At 41.8% G+C, this 22,249-nt stretch overlaps 1 protein-coding gene across 1 annotated transcript; it reads left to right on the plus strand.

The window, feature by feature from the left end:
- The first annotated feature begins 307 nt into the window (after positions 1 to 307).
- On the plus strand, positions 308 to 21,459 carry LOC106611639 (WD40 repeat-containing protein SMU1). Its single transcript, XM_014212052.2, has 12 exons — positions 308 to 493; positions 946 to 1,156; positions 1,297 to 1,449; positions 4,607 to 4,717; positions 4,895 to 5,023; positions 5,252 to 5,371; positions 5,511 to 5,627; positions 16,004 to 16,131; positions 16,236 to 16,362; positions 17,756 to 17,923; positions 18,054 to 18,206; positions 20,168 to 21,459. The coding sequence occupies exons 1-12, from the start codon at positions 468 to 470 to the stop codon at positions 20,264 to 20,266; spliced, it is 1,542 nt and encodes a 513-aa protein (XP_014067527.1). The 5' UTR covers positions 308 to 467; the 3' UTR covers positions 20,267 to 21,459.
- Positions 21,460 to 22,249: the final 790 nt, after the last annotated feature.

Raw genomic sequence — 22,249 nt, forward strand, 5'->3', positions numbered from 1 at the left:
TCATTCTCAAAACTTTTGGCCATGACTGTATGTGACCAAGAAATTGTATTTTATTTGATAACTTGACTGCAAGAAATGCATAATCCTGCAGGAGTTCATATCATATTACTCGACATGTGAGAGGTTATTGGCCTACAATCAGTGTCCATATTTCAGTTACTATTCCATTTAACCCATATTAATTTAAATTAGGAAAATTATGTTTATTCATGGTTACAGGGATAGCCTACTCGTGAGCGGATATATCAAAGGCACATGCATGTAAACTGTTTATCCCGAATAAGACCTTGAGCGGGCGTTTAGCTACTATCCGGAATGCTGTGCGCATGTTGCATCTTGTGGACGTTTTTGTCTTTTATTAAAACATTAAAACATCTAGTGGAAACTCCGCCCACTTCTACGACTTCGTTCATTGCGTTTGCTCTGTGTTCTCTCCTCACAACTACCTACTTTTTGGTGATTTAATCATGTCTTTGGAGGTGGAATCAGCAGAGTAAGTATTCTAGATATTCATATTTGCACAACTGTAAATGGTTGTTTGATTTGTTTCTTTATTATGGTTCACGTGGCAGGTCTAAACTCAGTCGAGGCCTACCAGTACCACAACCGGCAAGCAGCTTGTAGCCGTCCCCAGCTTGCTAAGCTAACATCACTTTGCTAACCAGCCTACTAGATACCTAGCTATGTTTCATTAGCAAGTGTTGTGTGTTTTTGTAACCACTAGTGGTCTTTTAGCTTATGTTATGATAGTCTTGCAGCCATATAGTATGTACTCGCTAACTTAGTGGTTCTGATAGGCTGGCTGGCTGGCTAGTTAGCTAGCTAGCTACATCGTTAATCAGCCCAGCTAGCTAACGTTAGCTAGTTTGCAAGCGAACGAGATAGACCGAGTTTGTCTTGCATCAAAACATGACATACCTTGATGGAGTCTACCTTGATTTTCAGCGTGATTCGTCTGATAATGCAGTACCTGAAAGAGAACAATCTGCACCGAACATTGACCACCCTTCAGGAAGAGACCACCGTGTCTTTGAACACTGTGGACAGTATCGAGAGTTTCGTGGCAGACATCAACAGTGGCCATTGGGACACTGTGCTGCAAGCTATCCAGTCACTCAAGCTCCCTGACAAGACTTTGATAGACTTGTATGAACAGGTAAGAAGTTGCCATGAATCTTGTTGGTGTGTTGCGTTTAGAATATGTATGTACCAGAACTGTATGTACCATCTAGTAATCTACTGATATGTCAATGTTTTCTGTAAGATGGAGTTAATATATTTGTTTGTTCCCCCCAGGTGGTGTTGGAGCTCATTGAGTTGAGAGAGTTGGGTGCAGCCAGGTCTTTGCTAAGGCAAACAGACCCCATGATCATGCTGAAGCAGACCCAACCAGAGAGGTACATTCACCTGGAGAACCTGCTGGCTCGCTCCTACTTTGACCCCAGAGAGGTGAGTTGACACCTCCCAACATTACACCCTACACAGTGGAGATATAACTCCGTCTGCACTGTTTTCCAGGTTCTGTCATGAGTCTGGTTATCTGTGCATCAGTTGCATGCTTGGACAACCTTTTATTGAACAAAAAAAAAAAAAAAAAAAAAAATCACCTTAACTTCACTTGTGTTCCCCTGAAATAAAGCATAAAGAAATGTCCTATAGAGTTTTGACCTGGCCATTTGTATCTATTTCTTCCATTGTCACTCAGAAATTACCCTGAGCCCGGATTCCTAAAAGCATTTTAAGGCTAAGTTCATTGTTAGAACCGTTGTAGGAGCAGTGGCAATTTTAGCATCTAAATCTTGGTGGGGCAAAAAACAATAAGTGGGATGCATGCCAGCAAAGCCACAACACATAAAAACATAGCTGATATATATTTATTTTTTTAACCTTCACTTAACTAGGCAAGTCAGTTAAGAAAAAATCTTATTTTCAATGACTGCCTAGGAACTGCCTTGTTCAGAGGCAGAGTGACAGATTTTTACCTTGTCAGCTCGGGGATTCGATCTTGCAACCTTTCAGTTACAAGTCCAACGCTCTAACCACTAGGCTACCTGCCGCCCCATATGGCAGACTTGCTTAAACAAATGTGGTTTCTACTTACAATTGAGATGTACAAACTATGACATAAGGGGACGACAAGCGGATAAGAGGCAATCCGTAATTTTGATTAAGACATTAATGAGCAAGCGACAACGTGTATATAGTCACTATTTGTTCAGCACTTTTTGAAATGTACAGCAACAGAATTCAGAACATGGGCCGTTCTTACAGTTTACTCCCTGTACACGTCAGAAACGTATGATAAATAAATGGCCATATAAACAGACAGTGAAAGCTCAACCAATATTCAATGATTACATTTATCTAAAACAGGTTATAGGCTAGATGTGCACCACCAAGTTACAACAGTAGACAGTAGGTGAAATGAAGACCAAATTATCAGGGTGAGGCACATTAAACGCCGTTTGGGTATTTGCGTGTCAAAAAAGATGCACGTCATTTAACACTATTTGACACCTTAAATAAGCCTTTAATTTGACACGTCAAATAACACAATTATATTATAGAATGTTGTGTGTGCTGAATTTGCACGTGCAAGCCAAGCACCACAACTACTATCAGTAGCACTGTCAAAGCTGTACAAAAAAAGGTAGCCAAACAAGCACACACCGGACCACGAACGATGTGTTTACAATACCGCGTTGGTGAAAATAGACCAGATTATTAGGGTGAGGCACATGGGCTACTAACAGCTTATTACACAACTTTTTATTTTACCTTTATTTAACTAGGCAAGTCAGTTAAGAACAAATTGTTATTTACAATGACGGCCAAACCCGGACGATGCTGGGCCAATTGTGTGCCGCCCTATGGGACTCCCAATCACGGCCGGATGTGATGCAGCCTGGATTCGAACCAGGTACTGCAGTGACGCCTCTTGCACTGAGATGCAGTGTCTTAGATACACTTATGTATACTGTAGTATTACTTTCTTAGCTGTCTCCCTTGCATATGGCATAATTTATGCAGCGGCATACAAGACATTTTTGGACTCACCTTGTGAAGGTGGCGCAGCGGTCCTTTGTTGGCAAACTTTGTCATCAAAGTCTGGCTTTCTCTGGATTTATGGTGGGAACTTGGGGGAAAAAACACAGCCACTCCATTGAATTTGAGATTTCCAACTTGTTGTGTAATGTTTATGGCCGATGAGCATCGATACGTTTTATCAATAATTTCTCCATTATTTCTCTTCATATGACACGGATTAAAAAGGATTTGCCAGTAGATTGTCGACTTGATGATGACTGCTAGCTAAGACTTTGAAAGTAAGATGTTGACGTGATCAGTCCAATCAAAGCTACTGTAGATAGAATGACATCAAATCCCGTTATATCTGTGACCTTGAGCTTTCTTGGATGGACACTTCTAATATAACTCTGGCAGAACCCAAGGGGTTAACATTTTCGAGCTCTAACCTTAGAATTGGGGATGACGTACTGTCCCATGAGTGACAGAAAACTGAGTCAATCACGACAGAAAACTGAGCCAATCAGGAGCACTGCTCTGTATTTTCTGCTGGCTAGCCCCACCACAGAAAGCACTGAGCTAGGCTGAAACACCTGCATTTTGGAGCTGCCTTACTCACTTCTACCTAAGTGTGGAGCTCAAAACAGGTGGTGCTCTGCCTCACCTGCCCCGAATGACGGGTCGCCGCTGTGTAGGAGCATCGTTGTGTCCCAAAACCATTGTTACTAAAGTTGCACTTGAAACGATTGTTATTTACAGACTGCCTCAGACCACTCGTAGAACAGCTAAGTGCGTTGTTAAATGCTTTTTTGCCCTTCCATGTCACTTTATATACAGAAGATCTCCCCTAAACACACAATCAAGACGTTTATCTGTCTCTGTGACCGCCGATAATTCAGAACAAAGTCGACTACAAATAAAAAGTTCATGTTTTTGCAATTGTTACAAACAAGCAATGGATAAAAATTAATTAAATGAAAACTGATGACTGTATTAAAAGATGAATACAGTTTAGGCTATATAGGCCTATATATTTCAATCATATTGAAATCATTTTCATGTTCATTACATTTAGTTATATTTTGCTAATTGCAGACTTCAGTCATTTTTGCCCCAATATAGTTAATAATGCGTAACAATGTGTGCAACAATGTGCCAAATCTTGATTTAAATGTATTATTTGCCTATTGGGTAAGCATTAGAATAAGCCGCCTAAAAATTCAGCCATGGGTGATATCTTTCTAGGAGCTGATCCGTCGGCAGTATTGTGGAATAAAATGTAATATGATTTTGAATGGAGAAAGCTGATCTGAGAGCAGCGCTGCCTTTCTTTCAATCCTATCAGTATCGACAGGTGCCTTAGCGAACATTTTCTCTGCGTGCTTTTTTGGGGGAAACACATGTTACATCTTCGGCCATTTGAAAGAAGGGTGCATCGTTAAAACACTCGTAAGCTTAAGTTCCGTTGCTATCGGGAAACTGGGCCTGGGTCTGTTTTTTATGGTATCTTACGAGGTCCTGAAGTCTTGTTTGTCATTGCTCAGTGTCTGTTTGCACTCCTCCCTCTGTGTCCTCCCAGGCCTACCCAGACGGAAGCAGTAAGGAAAAGAGGCGCGTGGCCATCGCCCAGGCCCTGGCCGGGGAGGTCAGCGTGGTGCCCCCCTCCCGTCTCATGGCCCTGCTGGGACAGGTGGGTGACATGTTCCTATACCTCTGGGCACCCATAGGGTCTTTTCACGTTAGTTCAGCACACACAGTGTGAGCTATGACCAGGCTTATATTCTGTTGCAGCAGCTTGATGTCTCACATTTTGAGACCACCGATTTTAGTATTTTAACCACCATCTTTCAACCACCATCTCACTCAGTCCCTAAAATGGCAGCAGCACCAGGGTCTCCTGCCCCCGGGTATGACCATTGACCTGTTCAGGGGCAAGGCAGCCGTGAAGGACGTGGAGGAGGAGCGCTTCCCCACACAGCTCACCAGACACATAAAGGTACTGTATGCTCAGATGTGGTACTGTCAGTATTTTATTAGTGAGGATGGTTTTGATGCTGCTTCTTGGCCATGTCTTTCTTACAACAGAGATTCCTGTATCTCAATGGTACTGGTTTGGTTATGCAAAGCATAATTTAATCATGATGCATAAAAACACTTAATGCGTGACAACAAGAACAAGGAGTGCTGGTTGGGTGTTATAATAATGCAGTGTTATTCTTACTAGTTTGGGCAGAAGTCCCACGTGGAGTGTTCCCGCTTCTCTCCTGATGGTCAGTACTTGGTCACAGGATCAGTTGATGGTTTCATCGAGGTCTGGAACTTCACCACGGGCAAAATCAGAAAGGTACGTGTGTGATTCAACACCAAATGATACTCGGATTTGTGGCAATTTGGGAAATATCACTGTATTTCAATTCATGGAGTTTTGAAAATACCCTTGCTAGCATTTTGTAAAATGACCTAATCAAATGTTTGTGTGATAGGATCTGAAGTACCAGGCACAGGATAACTTCATGATGATGGACGATGCAGTGCTATGTATGTGCTTTAGCAGAGACACAGAGATGCTGGCCACAGGGGCCCAGGACGGCAAAATAAAGGTATGTACTATAGTGCTAAAAGATTAACTGAAGTCTTGGTTATTTTTCCATTTTTAAACATCTAATTGACCCGACGTCAGTTCAATTATTTGAATTCCATTTAGTTCAGGTTTTTTCTGTGAGTTCGATGTGCGGTTTCTGTAGCGCTAAATCAGATCACTCCTGAAGTGTGCAATGTAGTAGGGAGTTGTCGTTTCCAACAGACCAATATTCTACATAGTTTAGCGCTGGAAATGTGGTAATTAACTACAATAACTATAATCGACTACAATAACTATAATCGACTGCGCCCCTACTTAAACTTGTCCGGACTGCGAAGAGCAGACACGAAGACTGAAAATGTATGATCTAAGTCGTTGATGGTTGGTATTCAGCAGTTATAAAAGTATTGCTTATTGACTTAGTAGTGATGCGATATGACATTCCTTGCCAAAATAAAACATACCGATAACCAATATTTTACATTTTTGCGGCCGTTTTAGGACAGTTAAATAGTTAACACACACACGTGGACGCAGCGGTCTAAGGCACTGCATCTCGGTGCAAGAGGCGTCACTACAGTCCCTGGTTCGAATCCAGGCTGTATCACATCTGGACGGAATTGGGAGTCCCATAGGGTGGTGGCCCAGTCGTCCGGGCCGTCATTGTAAATAATTGGCCCAGTCGTCCGGGCCGTCATTGTAAATAAGAATTTGTTCTTAACTGAATTGTCTAGTTAAATAAAGGTTACACACACACACCACTGACCAAAAGTTATTTTGTTGGCATTTACGTATGTCCCCATTACCAGCAAAACCTAATTAAAACCTATTTCTTTCAGTTACTTGCTGTGCTGTTCATTTGTTCAGTCGTTTCATTCTCGACCAGGATTTCTATGGAACGCCGTTTGGGTCTTTGCGTGTCAAAAAAGATACACGTCAAATAACACTATTTGACCAATCAGGACCTGAATGTGACTGCATGTCAAATAATAATTTAACGCGTTAATACACTTTTTTTACGTAGTTATTACACATTGATTACACTACCACTCGTATTTATTATGTCACATAGATACGTATGCTATGATGCTGGTAAAGTTGTCTCGCGCACCTACAGTGCTGGTCATAAAAAAAGCTAGCTAGCTCATGGATGCAAACTATGTAGTTCTTCCTTAACAAAATAGCAAAACGACCATCTGTTTCAGTAGCTATAGTTAGCTAGCTAACTATATACCTAGGTGTCATCTAAAATAACCCTAATTTATAAGACGGTTCTTAATTGATTAATGGTAGTCGGACCCATTTTTGTGAAGCTAGCCACAATAGTGGACTTTGCGGTTAGCCTTCAAAATAAAAGTATGGCATAATTCTACTATTTATATTAATTTGCATCACTGTCAATGATACGCTTTTATTTTGAAGGCAAACCGCAAATTCCACTATTGTGCCTAATCCTTATTGTGGCTAGCTTCACAACCCGGTACGGTGCCTCATTAGCCAGATGAAGCTAGCTGGCTGCTTATAACGTTAGCTTTGTGCTACAGGGTTAAGTAGCTGGCTAGCTATTTATTTTCATGAACTGAAGTACAATTTCAATAGGCGAACAACAAGTGGCAACCTAGCTAATACTTACTCACAAGGATTCCTTAATCATTGTTAAGAATAATGAAAATGATTGTAGTTTATACTGGTCATTGTTTTCAGGCTGGTTGTATTGGTGCTAGCTAGGTACCAAGGTAAAGTTAGCTACCTCAGAAGTTGCGGTCGAACAAATTATGGTTTATTACTAATGCGGTATTATAAACAAATCGTTCGTGGCTGGTGTTTGCAGACTTTTTGTACAGCTTTGGCAGTGCTACTGTATATTTTTTTTGACACGCAAAGACCCAAACGGCGTTCCATAGTATCTATGTCGTGAAGCTAATAGCAGTGACACTATTACTGTGTAACTCCGGTAGGGCAACATCTGAAAAATAGCTCACTTGGTAGTGTGCACCAGTGCTCGACCAGTCGGCGAAAGCCAACATCGCCCACGACAGAGAACGGTTGATTGTCAAGGGCAATGAATTCCATTATCTTGGCTTTAATGGATTTCGCCTTTTGAGTTGTCTCGCTGAAATGTTCTTACCCTTTCAAATGACTGCTCGACTTGTTGATTGCTCGATCCACACAGCAGACATTGTGGGCTAGGTTAGGAATGCTCAGTTGCACATGTAGCCCAAAATTTTACGTTGCGCGATTACGTCCTGTAACTATGTTTTATAGGTATGCACGGTAGCTTTGACATCATTTTTTAACATCGGCGTCAAACTAGACATCGGGACGATACAGATGTTGGCATTTTTAACTAATATCATCCGATTCCGATATGTTCTCCGATTATATTGTGCATCCCTACCTTGAAGAACTACTAAAATAGTGATTTTGTCAGACAGCATAGGCAGCATCTCTAAAGAGATGAGATGACTTTTAATTAAATAATAAAGTAATCAAATGAAACATTTTATTAAAGTAATGTGAATAAATGATGATTAATAAGTGATCAGCTGTAATGGGCAATCCCTACCATCATGGGACTTTCATTAATATATTTTTTCTGTGTTACAGCATTCAACTAACATAATGCATTGTGCATATATAACGATAGAAATTCGAAAACCGTGTTTATTTTCTAAATAATCGAACTGAAACCGAACTGACCTCAAAAAGCACTAATCGCTCAGTACTAATGTACTGAGACTAAAGAGCCTTTCAACTTTCAAAACAATAACACGGTCTACACTGACTGAATAAAACATTAAGAACATCTGCCCTTTCCTTGACATAGACTGACCAGGTGAATCCAGCTATGATCCCTTATTGATGTCACTTGTGAAATCCACTTCAAACAGTGTAGATGAAGGGGAGGAGACAGATTAAAGAAGTATTTTTGAGCCTTGGGACATGGATTATGTACAGAACCAGTCAAAATATTAGACACACCTACTCATTCAAGGGTTTTTCTTAATTTTTTTACTATTTTCTACATTGTAATAGGGAAGACATCAAAACTATGAAATAACACATGAAATCATGTAGTAACCAAAAAAGTGTTAAACAAATCAAAATATGTTGGAGTGGGAACTCCAAGACTGTCGGAAAAGCATTCCAGGTGAAGCTGGTTGAGAGAATGCCAAGAGTGTGCAAAGCTGTCATCAAGGCAAAGAGTGGCTACTTTGAAGAATCTCAGATATATTTTATGTTTAACCTCTATGGGACCCCTTCGCGTTCTCATCCCGTTAACGGGATTGAGTTTGACAACAGCCAGTGGAAAATCAGAGCGCCAAATTTAAAATGGCTAAAATCTCAATTCAATTTTCTCAAACAATCAACTATTTTACACCATTTTAAAGATAAACTTCTCGTTAATCTAACCACATTGTCCGATTTCAAAAAGGCTTTACGGCGAAAGCATAAAATTAGATTATGTTAGGACATAAACTTCACAAGAAACACCACACAGCCATTTTCCAAGCAACTAGATGCATCACAAAAACCCAAAACATAGCTAAATGAAGCACTAACCTTTGACGATCTTCATCAGATGACACTCCTAGGACATTATGTTACACAATACATGTATGTTTTGCTCGATAATGTTCATTTATATCCAAAAACAGCAGTTTACATTGGCGCGTAATGTTGAGAAATATTTTCCCTCCAATCCTACCGGTGAATCAGCACAATGAGCACACAGTACGTAAATTCTCATCGTAAACATTGATCAATATAGAAGTGTTATGCACAGAATTATAGATACACTTCTCCTAAATGTAATCGCTTTGTCCGATTTCAAAAAAGGTTCACGGCGAAAGCACAATTTGCAATAATCTGAGTACAGCCCAGATGACACTAACAATTAGCAAACAGAAACCCGCCATCTTGGAGTCATTAAAACTAAGAAATTACATTAGAAATATTCATTTACCTTTGATTATCTTCATCAGAAGGCACTCCCAGGAATCCCAGTTCCACAATAAATGTTCGATAAGGTTCATATTTATTTCCAAATGATCCATTTTGTTTGCGCGTTAGGTTTACGATCCAAATCCACTACGCACGTGCTTACTTAGTCCAGACGAAAAGTCAAAAAAGTTATACTACAGTTTGTAGAAACATGTCAAACGATGTATAGAATCAATCTTTAGGTTGTTTTTATCATATACCTTGAATAAAATTCCAACCGGACCTATCCGTTCTCTTTAGGAGTGAATATGAACTCAGCTCGCTCCCAAGTCATTGCGCGTAACTTGAGCCCATACCTTATAATGGGACACCAGTTTACCACAGCTGGTATTCCCTTCAAATTCACCATAGAATCTTCAAACACCGTTCTAAAGACTGCTGACATCTAGTGGAAGCTTTAGGAAGTGCAAAATGAACCCTAAGTCGCTGTATACAGTCAAGGCAATCACTTGAAAGGACTACAAGCACCAGACTTCCCACTTCCTGCTTGGATTTTTCTCAGGTTTTTGCCTGCAATATGAGTTCTGTTATACTCAGACACCATTCAAACAGTTTTAGAAACTTCAGTGTTTTCTATCCAAATCTACTAATAATATGCATATTCTAGTTTCTGGGACAGAGTAGTAACCTGTTTAAATTGGGTACGTTTTATATCCGGCCGTGAAAATCCTGCCCCCTAGCCCTTAACACTTTTTTTTGGTTACATGTTTCCAAATGTGTTTTCATAGTTTGTCTTCACTATTATTCTACAATGTAGAAAAAAGTAAAAAATAAAGAAAAACCCTGGAATGAGTAGGTGTGTCAACTATTGATTGGTCCTATATGTGTGCTATTGAGGGTGAATGGGCAAGACAAAATATTTAAGTGCCTTTTTAAACGGGGTGTGGAATGGGTTTCCAGGTACACCGGTTTGTCTCAAGAACTGGAACGCTGCTGGGTTTTACATGCTCAACAGTTTCCTGTGTCAAGAATGGTCCACGCATTGAAGTCAACTTGGGCCAGCATCCCTGTGGAATGCTTTCAACACCTTGTAGAGTCCATTCCCTGGCGAATTGAGTTTTTTCTTCGGGCAAAGTTGTAGGGGGTGCTCAATATTAGGAAGGTGTTCTTAATGTTTTATACACTCAGTGTATATCCATGCGCAACCAACAGGCACGCCAGTAAACATCCGGTGATGCAGCGCGCCATAATGGCTAGCTAACTAGTTTGTTGGCTAGCTGGCACAAAAATTACAAGTTTGTATTTCTTGATCCAACCAAAAAAATCAGAACGAATGAGAACACTCACTTGTTGCTACCAGATCCACTAAACAAAATAGGACAATTGTATTTCCTGTTTTATTATCCATTTGCTCTAGTGGTGTTAGCTGTGTTTGGCTAGCACAGCAAATAACCACAGAGCTAACGTGATGCGACGGTAAAGATAAGCCTCCCTTGTTAGCCAGCTAGATGGATGAATTTCTCTCACGACAGCCAGCAATATAGCTAAACTAAATGTAGCTAGCATACGAGTCCAATGTTTGACGGCCACATTGTTTACATCTAAAGTCAGCTAGCAGCAGTAACTATCAACCCCCCTCACTAATCTGTCTCTCCAAGCTTTTCGTGTGCTTCCTGAAACGCAACTGTATTTTACCCAGGTGTATTGCCCACTTAGTTTCAATTAACATAGCTACTGTAGTTTTAATGAACCGCTAGCTTGTGCTAGGCATGCATTGTCGACCTCATGTTACGAGACCTAGCTAGTGGTTTGTTTACATGTAGTAAAGCTAGACTATAATACACTGGACAAAAAATATAAACTCAACATGCAACAATCTGAAAGATTTTACTGAGTTACAGTTCATATAAGGAAATCAGTCATTTGAAATAAATTCATTAGGCTGTAATCTATGGATTTCACATGACTGGGAATACAGATGTGCATCTGTTGGTCACTGTTACCTTTAAAAAAAAGTATGGGCGTGGATCAGAAAACCAGTCAGTAGCTGGCGTGACCATCATTTGCCTCATGCAGTGCAGCACGTCTCCTTTGCATAGAGTTGATCAGGATGTGGCCTGTGGAAATGTCCCACTCTTCAATGGCTGTGCAAAGTTTCTGGATATTGGCGAGAACCGGAACACTGTCGTACATGTTGATCCTCCCAAACGTGCTCAATGGGTGATATGTCTAAGTATGCGAGCCATGGAAGAACTGGGACATTTTCAGCTTCCATAAATTGTGTACCGATCCTTGCGACATGGCCGTGCGTTATCATGCTGAAACATGAGGTGATGGCTGCGGATGAATGGCACGACATTGGCCCTCAGGATCTCATCATGGTATTTGTGCATAAAATGCAATTGTGTTCATTGTCCGTAACTTATGCCTGCCCATACCATAACCCAAGGCTTGGCATTCAGTTTTTTAGCCACTTGTCCTTCGCGACAAGTAGGAAAGATTTTTTTACTTGTCCGAAAGCTCAAGTCATTTATGGTCCGTAACACCATGGGCCATAAAGGTGACTGTAAATTGTGTTATATGATGCCAGGAACCATTTCACAAAATAATCTTCATTATTATCGCTGGTATTGACAATGGAAGGCTGCTGGTCTCTGATACCATGTATTATATCTCTTGCCGTTGTGGCCTTAAATGTTATTATTACATTGCCAGTGTTGAATTGAAGAGAATCCTGGACAATTGAGTGCTTGAGAGACTGTTTCAGAACCGTGGTATGGAGCATTGGTTTCAACTGCACACCAGTATCAACAGCGGGTTGGACATTTGCGGTTATAGCCTACACGAGTGCCGGTGGAAAGTTATTTTAGTACGTCAGACATGACAATTAAATGAATACATGCTAAATAGTTGACTAGCGAGTTAGCCAACTCAATACATATTGTGTAGTTTGGATGGTTATCAAGTTGTAGAGTATATCATTATTTTACCTGCTGCGCAATGTGTCTCGCTCTCTCTTCTGGCAACTGCTCACTGGCAAACATGCAGGTGATGCACACAATGACTTTTCCAGGATTTTCATTGCTCACCAAAAGTGAGCTATAACTGGGAAAACTAATTAACTAGCAATGAATATCAACATTTGTGCACACACAGTTAGGCTCACTTTGATATTATTATTATTTTTTTAAACGCATCTCTCGACCGTGTGATATAAAGACAGTTTGCGCCTGTCAATACAGGCCTGCAAAAATTATACTCCAATGCACTCTGCAGAGATTGGGAGGTAAGTGCGTAACACATCACATACAATTCTGATTGGAGTAGCCTAATTGTTTGATATTGTGATTTTGGGGAGATTTTTTGTGGGGACAATTTAATGTATAATCTATTTACCCTGGGTAAGCGGACAAGCTTTAATGTCGAGCCCTGCCATAACCCCACCTCCACCATGGGGCAGTGTTCACAATGTTGACATCAGCAAACCGCTCGCCCACATGATGCTATCTGCCCGGTACAGTTGAACCCGGGATTCATCCTTGAAGTGCATACTTCTCCAGTGGCTATCGGAAGGGGAGCATTTGCCCACTGAAGTCGGGTACGACGCCAAACTGCAGTCAGGTCAAGACCGTGGTGAGGACGTCGAGCACGCAGATGTGCTTCCCTGATTTCTTTGGCTGTGCAAACCTACCGTTTCATCAGCTGTCCGGGTGGCTGGTCTCAGACGAACCCGTAGGTGAAGCTGGATGGTCCTGGGCTGGCGTGGTTACACGTGGTCTGCGGTTGAGGCAGGTTAGACGTGCTGCCAAATTCTCTAAAACAATGTTGGAGGCAGCTTATGGTAGAGAAATTAACATTAAATTCTCTGGCAACAGCTCTGGTGGACATTCCTGCGTTCAGCATGCGAATTGCACACTCCCTCAACTTGAGGTATCTATGGCATTGTTTTGTGACAACTGCACATTTTAGTGGCCTTTTATTGTCCCCAGCACAAGGTGTGTAATGATCATGCTGTTTAATCAGCTTCTTGATATGCCACACCTGACAGGTGGATGGATTATCTTGGCAAAGGAGAAATGCTCACTAACAGGGATATAAACAAATTTGTGCATATGGTACATTTCTAGTGTATTTTATTTTAGCTCATGAAACATGGGACCAACACTTTACATGTTGCGTTTTAGATTTTTGTTCAGTATACAAATGCTAGAGCTGACACCTTGTGGTTATAATGTTGAACTGCATATGATTACACCAGGATCATACATAACATGAAGCAAACAAATATATTTTGTAATTAAGTCAAATGAACCTTTCTGAACACCTTCATGATGGTGATATGTGCTAATATCGTCTCGCTCCTGTGCGTGTCATCCTGAAGGCCTACCTTCATTACAAGGGTAGGGTTGGCACTAATCCATTTCATGACGGCATGTACACTAGCTGTAGAAGTCAAATCTGGTGTCCTTTAACATGGTTAGCCTCGTTGTCTAATGAAAAAGAACCCAGACACTGCTCTTGCCATGATCAGCCTTTTATTTTCAAGTTATTAGCAAATGATTCCCACACAAGTTCTCAGACGTGAATGCTTTTAATTATTCCCAATAGTATCATATAAAATAGAGAGAACGTCAACAAAACGTCAATGTGTGACGATTTGCTAATCCTGTTTCAGTATAGAAATGACAAGCCACATGAACAAGTTTATTGGACATGCCCACGAAGCCGATACTAATCCTATCATATGTCTGCATGAGGCATGCTTTCCAAAAATAATCTCACATCCACTGTAAGCTATGGAACCGAAAGGTTAGAGCACGGATAGTGGGGGCAAGACAAATACCCTTGACCACAGTGAAGAGGGTCACTTTTACATGGGCAGCACAGTATCCATTTAATGTGAGAGTTACATCCCGGGATGCAAACCTTAATCAAATGACACTTGAAGCTAGCATACCAACCACTGGAGGAGAGTGAGTGTAGCAAAATTGCAGGAGGACTGACGGGTGCTTTCTCAATTCATCCTTTCTCGATTCTTCTCATCACTTTCTGAAAGCCCGTTGGAGAAGAAATTCAGAGGGGGAGGGACCTTGTACCTTCTCCAATACAGTTGCAATAGACTGAGTAGTCAAGGAAAGACAAATTGAGACAAAGCCCTAGTAGCCATCGTGTGGTGATGTCACCCACCCAGAGACCTGAAGTACTGTTATTCTAGCCCAACCAAGATCATGGTTTTGGTAGGATAATGAACGCTGCTTTGGGTGTATGAAGTGTTGCTGTAGACAGTGGTTGCATCCTAGGTCAGCCATACAGGGATTGTTACACCCACACCAATGATCATGGACATCAGCTGCAAATCTGTGCAATATCATCAGACAAAATTGGAGTGAGTGACAACCAAATAAAATAGGGAATGTTCAATGTCCAAACAATGCACTATGCTTAATTCAAAGAATCAAAACTTTATTTCATATCCTACAAAGAAAGCCTATGTAAATTACTAGTGGGTTTAGACACCCATCTTACTCCAAAACAAGAGATGATTGAATAGTGTCTAGTACAAATAATAAGCAGTATGTCTGGGCTGGGCTGGAACAGAAACCTGGACACCCAGTAGCTAGAGCTCTAGGAGCAAGGTTGGCCATGCATGTTCTAAATCTATGTAATATTACTTAAAAGTATTTTTGTAGTCCTACAAGCAGTAGGACTACAAAAGTAAACCAATATCATATATAACCCATTGGACATATACCCTTCAGTCTCCAGAACTTCATCTGCAGACTGGGTTAACAGCTTTCACAGGTCTGTATCTGAGGTTAGGAAACATCAAAATTAGACTGGGACTTGCTTCATTATTCTCAAGTGATATTACATTTGATATTGTTGCAATTGTGATTTGCATCGTCATAGTTCTCTGGAAATCGGTTTATTAGCTAGCTAGGTAGCTAATGTTGTTTTTAGCAGATCAAGCTAACGTTTGTCATACATTTTTGGGGGGTGGCTGTCTATGCTAACATTAGCTAAAATAGATGCCGTAAACCAATTACCTGTGTGCTACACATCATGCTGGCACCGACACCTGCTGCTAACTTTACTATCCATGCAGGCAACGCAGCGATGCTTCTTTGGGAAGTCTTTTAAATTGCAAAATAGATTTGTCCCTGATTGTAAGGACCATCCCACCCATGAATACTATGGTCGAAATGCTAATTTGACCTTGAGAAAATAACTAGACTAAGCTAGCTAGCCTAGCTGTTCACAGCTGTGATGGACCGGCTGTTTACAAACGCACTGGAAGTTCTTTTGGGGGTTCCAGGGTTCACTTCCACGCCTCCTTAAAAAGGTCTATAGGAGTGTCACTTTTCCATCAACTTTTGATGTTCAAACTTTTGCATTGAGTGTGAGTATCCACTCAACCATCTTCCCTACCTCGTGTCTCTCCTCTGACAGGTATGGAAGATCCAGAGTGGCCAGTGCTTGCGGCGCTTTGAGCGTGCCCACAGTAAAGGTGTCACCTGCCTCAGTTTCTGCAAGGACAGCAGCCAGCTGCTCAGCGCCTCCTTCGACCAGACCATTAGGTAACCTTCCGAAATGAAACTATTTTTCTCTCATGCTTTCTCTTTTCTAACTTTCTCTTTTTCTCACCAATGAACCATAACTGTTATGTTTCTGCGTTCCACAGGGTTCACGGGCTGAAGTCGGGCAAGTCGCTGAAAGAGTTCCGAGGACACTCTTCGTTTGTTAATGAAGCAACATTCACACCTGACGGACACCATATCATCAGCGCTTCCTCTGACGGCACTGTAAAGGTATGAACCCCAACGCTGCAAAAGGCTGCTAGAAGCCAACAGTTCCATAATGTACAAGTAAAAAAGGTATTTTCATCATATATTTTGACTTGCCTCCACCTACACTACATGCTGGTCGAACATCTCATTCCAAAATCATGGGTATTAATATGGAGTTGGTCCCCCTTTTGCCGCTATAACAGCCTCCACTCTTCTGGGAAAGCTTTCCACTAGATGTTGGAACATTGCTGCGGGGACTTGCTTCCATTCAGCCACGAGCATTAGTGAGGTCGGGCACTGATGTTGGGCGATTCGGCCTGGCTCGCAGTCGACGTTCCAAATCATCCTAAAGGTGTTCGATGGGTTTGAGGTCAGGGCACTGTGCAGGCCAGTCAAGTTTTTCCACACCGATCTCGACAAACAATTTCTGTATGGATCTTGCTTTGTGCAAGGGGGCATTGACATGCTGAAACAGGAAAAGGCCTTCCCCAAACTGTTGCTACAAAGTAGGAAGCACAAAATCGCCTAGAATGTCATTGAAAGCTGTAGCATTAAGATTTCCATTCACTGGAACTAAGGGGCCTAGCCCGACCCCATGAAGAACAGCCCCAGACCATTATTCCTCCTCCACCAAACTTTACAGTTGGCACTATGCTTTCGGGCCGGTAGCGTTCTCCTGGCATTCGCCAAACTCGGATTCCTCGTCGGACTGCCAGATGGTGAAGTGTGATTCATCACTCCAGAGAACATGTTTCCACTGCTCCAGAGTCCAAAGGCGGCGAGCTTTACACCACTCCAGCCGGCACTTGGCATTGCACATGGTGATCTTAAGCTTGTGTGCGGCTGCTCATCCATGGAAACCCATTTCATGAAGCTCCTGACGAACAGTTCTTGTGCTGACGTTGCTTCGAGAGGCAGTTTGGAACTTGGTAGTGAGTGTTGCAACCGAGTACAGACAATTTTTACGCGCTTCAGCACTCTGCGGTCCCGTTCTGTGAACTTGTGGCCTAACAATTCGCAGCTGAGCCGTTGTTGCTCCTAGACGTTTCCACTTCACAATAACAGCACTTACAGTTGACCGGGGCAGAAATTTGATGAACTGGCTTGTTGGAAAGGTGGCATCCTATGACTGTGTCATTTTGGCCTTACTGAAGAGCTCAGAGACTTTCAATCTACTGCTAATGTTTGTCTATGGAGATAGCATGGCTGTGTGCTCGATTTTTATACACCTGTCAGCAACGGGTGTGGCTGAAATGGCGACTGTGTGTGTGTGTGTGCATGCATGTGTATATTGACTTGTCTCCACCCTATACCAGATTGTCTAGTTCATAGTATGACCAGTATACCTGCATTTATAGCATAATAAATGTTCTCGGCTTTTGATTGTTAACTTTTGTCTGTGAATCTCTGTCAGGTGTGGAACATGAAAACCACAGAATGCACCAACACCTTCAAGTCCCTTGGCACCTCGGCCGGCACCGACATCACAGTCAACAACGTCATCCTGCTGCCCAAGAACCCAGAGCACTTTGTGGTGTGCAACCGCTCCAACACCGTAGTCATCATGAACATGCAGGGCCAGGTCAGGACTCAACTTGACCCCTTACGGTCGTCATAAACCCACTTATAACTGAATGAGTATGAAGTATTCATTTTGAATATTTGAAAATGATAGACATGACATGTATGACCTTGTTCCCTCTGTCCTCCAGATTGTGAGGAGTTTTAGCTCTGGTAAGAGGGAGGGAGGAGACTTTGTCTGCTGCACGCTGTCTCCACGTGGCGAGTGGATCTACTGTGTAGGAGAGGACTTTGTGCTCTACTGCTTCAGCACGGTCACTGGCAAGCTGGAGAGAACCCTGACAGTATGTTAATTCCAAATCATCTATATTTTAATACGGTATGCCTTAACTGCGGGAGGATCTCCTCCTACAATATTGCACCGATTTGTCTTCATTTCAGGCTCAGAAGAAGCGGGTAGCTCTCTTACTGGCCACATAATATTCTGCTGTGTTTTGTATTGTTTGCTTATTTACCATGCTCTCACAATGGAAATGATGCAAGCATTTGTAGGCCAATGTATCTGTAGAATGACTACATTGCCTATAATGCTCATTGATGGGTAATTCTAAATTACCATGGCAATTATGCATCACAATAGTTATATTAGGGTGTGTTCATTAATTCAATCTGGAGTGCCAGAGTGCGATCTGGGTGTTTTTGTAAATTCAGAGATTTGTCAGATTGTCCACTTCTTGTAAATTCGGAGCGTTCAGAGCGCACACTGGACGCTCATGCCGAGGGGTAGGGTTGATCCGAGCGTTCTGACCTCACAACGGCAGTCAAGCACCCAACCTAACTTGCTAGCTACTTCCAGACACAAATGAGAGAACACCTCACTCTGACCATTTTACTCTCCCTAGCAGAGCTGGGTTGGCTGTTTTCATGTTATCCAGAGCGTTGTTGACTAAATGTACTGCTGGCAATTTAATGACGCTTTTTTTCCCCAACGTTTAGTGACACCGGCCATATTCAATGGGTGTTGTGTGTTCTTAAGTTATTCTACGCTCTGGTACCCTAAGACTAGAGTTATCTGAAATCGGAGTAGATAGCCAGAGTGAATTCACGAACGCACCCTTAATATGCAACATACAGCAATCCATGGTTGGCTGCTGTGCTTATAGCACCCTAAATCCCTGTGTGTAAAATCTTCAGCGGCAGATCCCTGTTTTCCCCAACTCATAAACTAACCCTTTCAAATAAAACAAGGCGCATAATGAGTGAAACGAGCACTAGGCCTCAACATGGGCAACAAACGTGAGCTGGTAGATTAGTCCGCCCACACGGGAGAGGTGGAAATTACATTCCCAGTTTGGATGCACATCGGACATGCAGGACCGACCAGTCCTAACCTACAGGTCTACAGTTTTTAATATTATAGATAACATGGCTTCATGGTAGGCCTATCAAAACATTGTTTTTTAAAGAGAGAACAAGCGCCATGATCCCACAGGAAATAGGCCTAGGGTAGTTTTTTATGCTCCGGAGAGAATATTACTGCTATATATCCAGACACCCAAAAACTGTACAGATTAACACGTTTTGATTTTGCAGGTGGGGGAAATTGCATTGCAATCGTTAACATTTACCTCAAGCCTAGTTAAAACTGTAATTTCCCAAATTATAAAAATAAGAGTTGCCTATTTACTTGAAATAATTTGTGTGCTGATGTAATTTAGTCAGACAGGGTCAGGGACAATGCATGTAATTCAACATTTCTTTTGGGAAAAAAATATGCAGTACCTGTCAAAAGTTTGGACACACCTACTCATTCCATTGAGAGAATGCCAAGAGTGTGCAAAGCTGCCTTGACAGGGTGGCTACTTTGAAGAATCTCAAATCTAATATATATTTTGATTTGTGTAGCACTTTTGGTTACTACATGATTCCATATGTGTTATTTCATAGTTTTGAAGTCTTCACTATTATTCTACAATGTAGAAAATAAAGAAAAACCCTTGACTGGTACTGTATATTGTCACACCGGATAAGTGGAGTGAAATGTGTTGTTTTTACAGGGTCAATCATAGTAGTATGGTGCCCCTGAAGCAAACTAGGGTTAAGTGCCTTGCTCAAGGGCACAGCAGCAGATTTTTCTCCTTTTCGCTCGGGTATTCGAACCAGCGACCTTTCGGTTACTGGCCCAATGCTTTAACCACTAGGCTACCTGTCGCCCTAGTTAGATTAATGTAAAAGAGCCAGGATTGACTATAGACTAAAGGTTGTATTAGAAACTCATCATGATATCTTGTCTCCCCTACCCTAGGTCCATGAGAAGGATGTGATTGGCATCGCCCACCACCCCCACCAGAACCTCATCTCCACGTACAGCGAGGACGGCCTACTCAAGCTCTGGAAACCCTGAGCATAGCCCTGCTTAACCCCCCATAAGCCCCTTCATCGGCATGCCAGCTGCTCTGCCCATGGGACTGTGCAGTGTTTTCCCTACCATTGCTTTAGGCGGGCCGGGTAATGTCTCCCATCTAGCTCTGTTATTCAGGCCAAAATGCTTTGGCCTCAATTGACATCAATTGGCAGTCCGTGTTGCTGTTTCGGGGCTCCTGCGCCACGCCTAAGGCAAGATCTAGCTAGGGAAAACACTGGGGTATTGGGAGTGCAGGGATGGGCATTAAAACTTTTTTTATATATATTTTAAAAAATGATTAATGTAAATATATTTTTTAATTGCGTTTTTTCCCAAGAATGCCTGGTTCAATATTTTGCCTCGTGTCAGCCATTGCTTTGTTTTACTGCACAGCAAGAAATAAAAAGGGCTGTTATTTGTCTCCTTATTGATTTTTGAATCCCCGGATTCGATGGTATTCCTTTCCATGTGTGTTGACGTGTGTTCCTAGATGTGAAACGCATGGATTGCTGTTATGTATTGATTACGTGTCAGTGGTTGACATGTACCATTTCTTGTCTGGGCCAATAAAAAAATATATTTGACCAGGAAAAAAGTAAAAGTATTTTCTTTGTTGAGTAGCCCTCTTATTGAGCCTTGACAGTCAGATTTACAGTATAAGATGTATGCACTCACTACTGTAAGCCTCTCTGGATAAGAGCGTCTGCTAAATGACTGCAGCCTGACGAGCTGGTTCGGCTTGTTGACCAATAGGAAGGCTGAACAATCTTTAAGCAATTTTGTGTTGGCCCCCAGTATTTTATTTATAGAAAGTTTAGCATTCCACTTTTACTGCAGATATGTTCATTGAAATGAGTCCCACCGCGACACAGGCGCCATTTGGACTTCTAACCCCTTTTAAACATTCAGTTGGAGCTACAGATTTATGGATTGTACCATTAGATTCGCGTTTAATGGTTGAGCTACAAACTATTTAAAAGTAACATGTTTTGCTCTATGAAGCTACACAAGGTCAGGTGTTCTTCATAGAAGATTATAGGAAATTCCAGGACAGTGTCTATAATAGTCACAAACTCCACACAGTTGTCACTGACTAGTTGGATATTCAATTCACCGTGAGCAAACACTTTCTGCATTCATATAAATTCATTTTTATCAGGTTTTTGCTTTGTAAATAAAACTCATGAATGCAACTTTGTCATTGTTTTGTTTTCTCCTTGAAGCTGTGGTTGTCCTAAAAGGGAAATGGTAAATAGGCTAAATATGAGGGCTGGACATGCAGATAAATAAAAAGCCGATTTTTGCTGGGTTCTGGTATTAAGGATGCAGTCTGGAATGACAATGCAGAAATATTACATATAGCTCTTAACAAATTGAATAATTGTTACTTATGTAGGAGAGAAAGTCTTGGCTGCTTCCCAAATGGTTAGTGCACCTAGTGTGTAGTCATCGATGCCGGGTTCGCTGGGGCAGATGTGCCCTCGTGTGTAATTCCCAGTGTTGTGGGTTTGGTGCGCCAATGCTCCTTGGATTACAAACGCAGCTATGTGGGAAGTGAAATCTTAGAAAACCCAAAGATATGCACCGGGCTGACGTGGGATAATAGCATAGTAACAGAATGGGATGCCAAAGAGAGACTGCGTTCTAAACACTGTATCCCAAGCGAAGAGCACGACGCGCTTTTACGTGACCCGCCAAAGTCCGACCACCAGAAAAAAGCTAGCCGAAATCATGTTCGAGAGCTTCAGCACCAGTCAGTTGTATCCACGTATTCCTATGGTAGGACCAGTGGACTGGTTTTGGAGTGAGGGCACGGATGCCCTTACCAGTCCCCGTTGCATGCCAAGTTACACGTCGTGCAGAATACGCAGGATGAAGCCTTGACCTCTTCTTACAGAAGTTACTGCAGGAGTCTGGGAGAAGATTGTGACAAATTAGGCCTAATGGATTTAATCAAGGCAAAATGTTACTGTATGTAGCCTG

This window comes from Salmo salar, chromosome ssa09, assembly GCF_905237065.1.
Source record: "Salmo salar chromosome ssa09, Ssal_v3.1, whole genome shotgun sequence".
In the NCBI taxonomy this organism is placed as follows: Eukaryota; Metazoa; Chordata; class Actinopteri; order Salmoniformes; family Salmonidae; genus Salmo; species Salmo salar.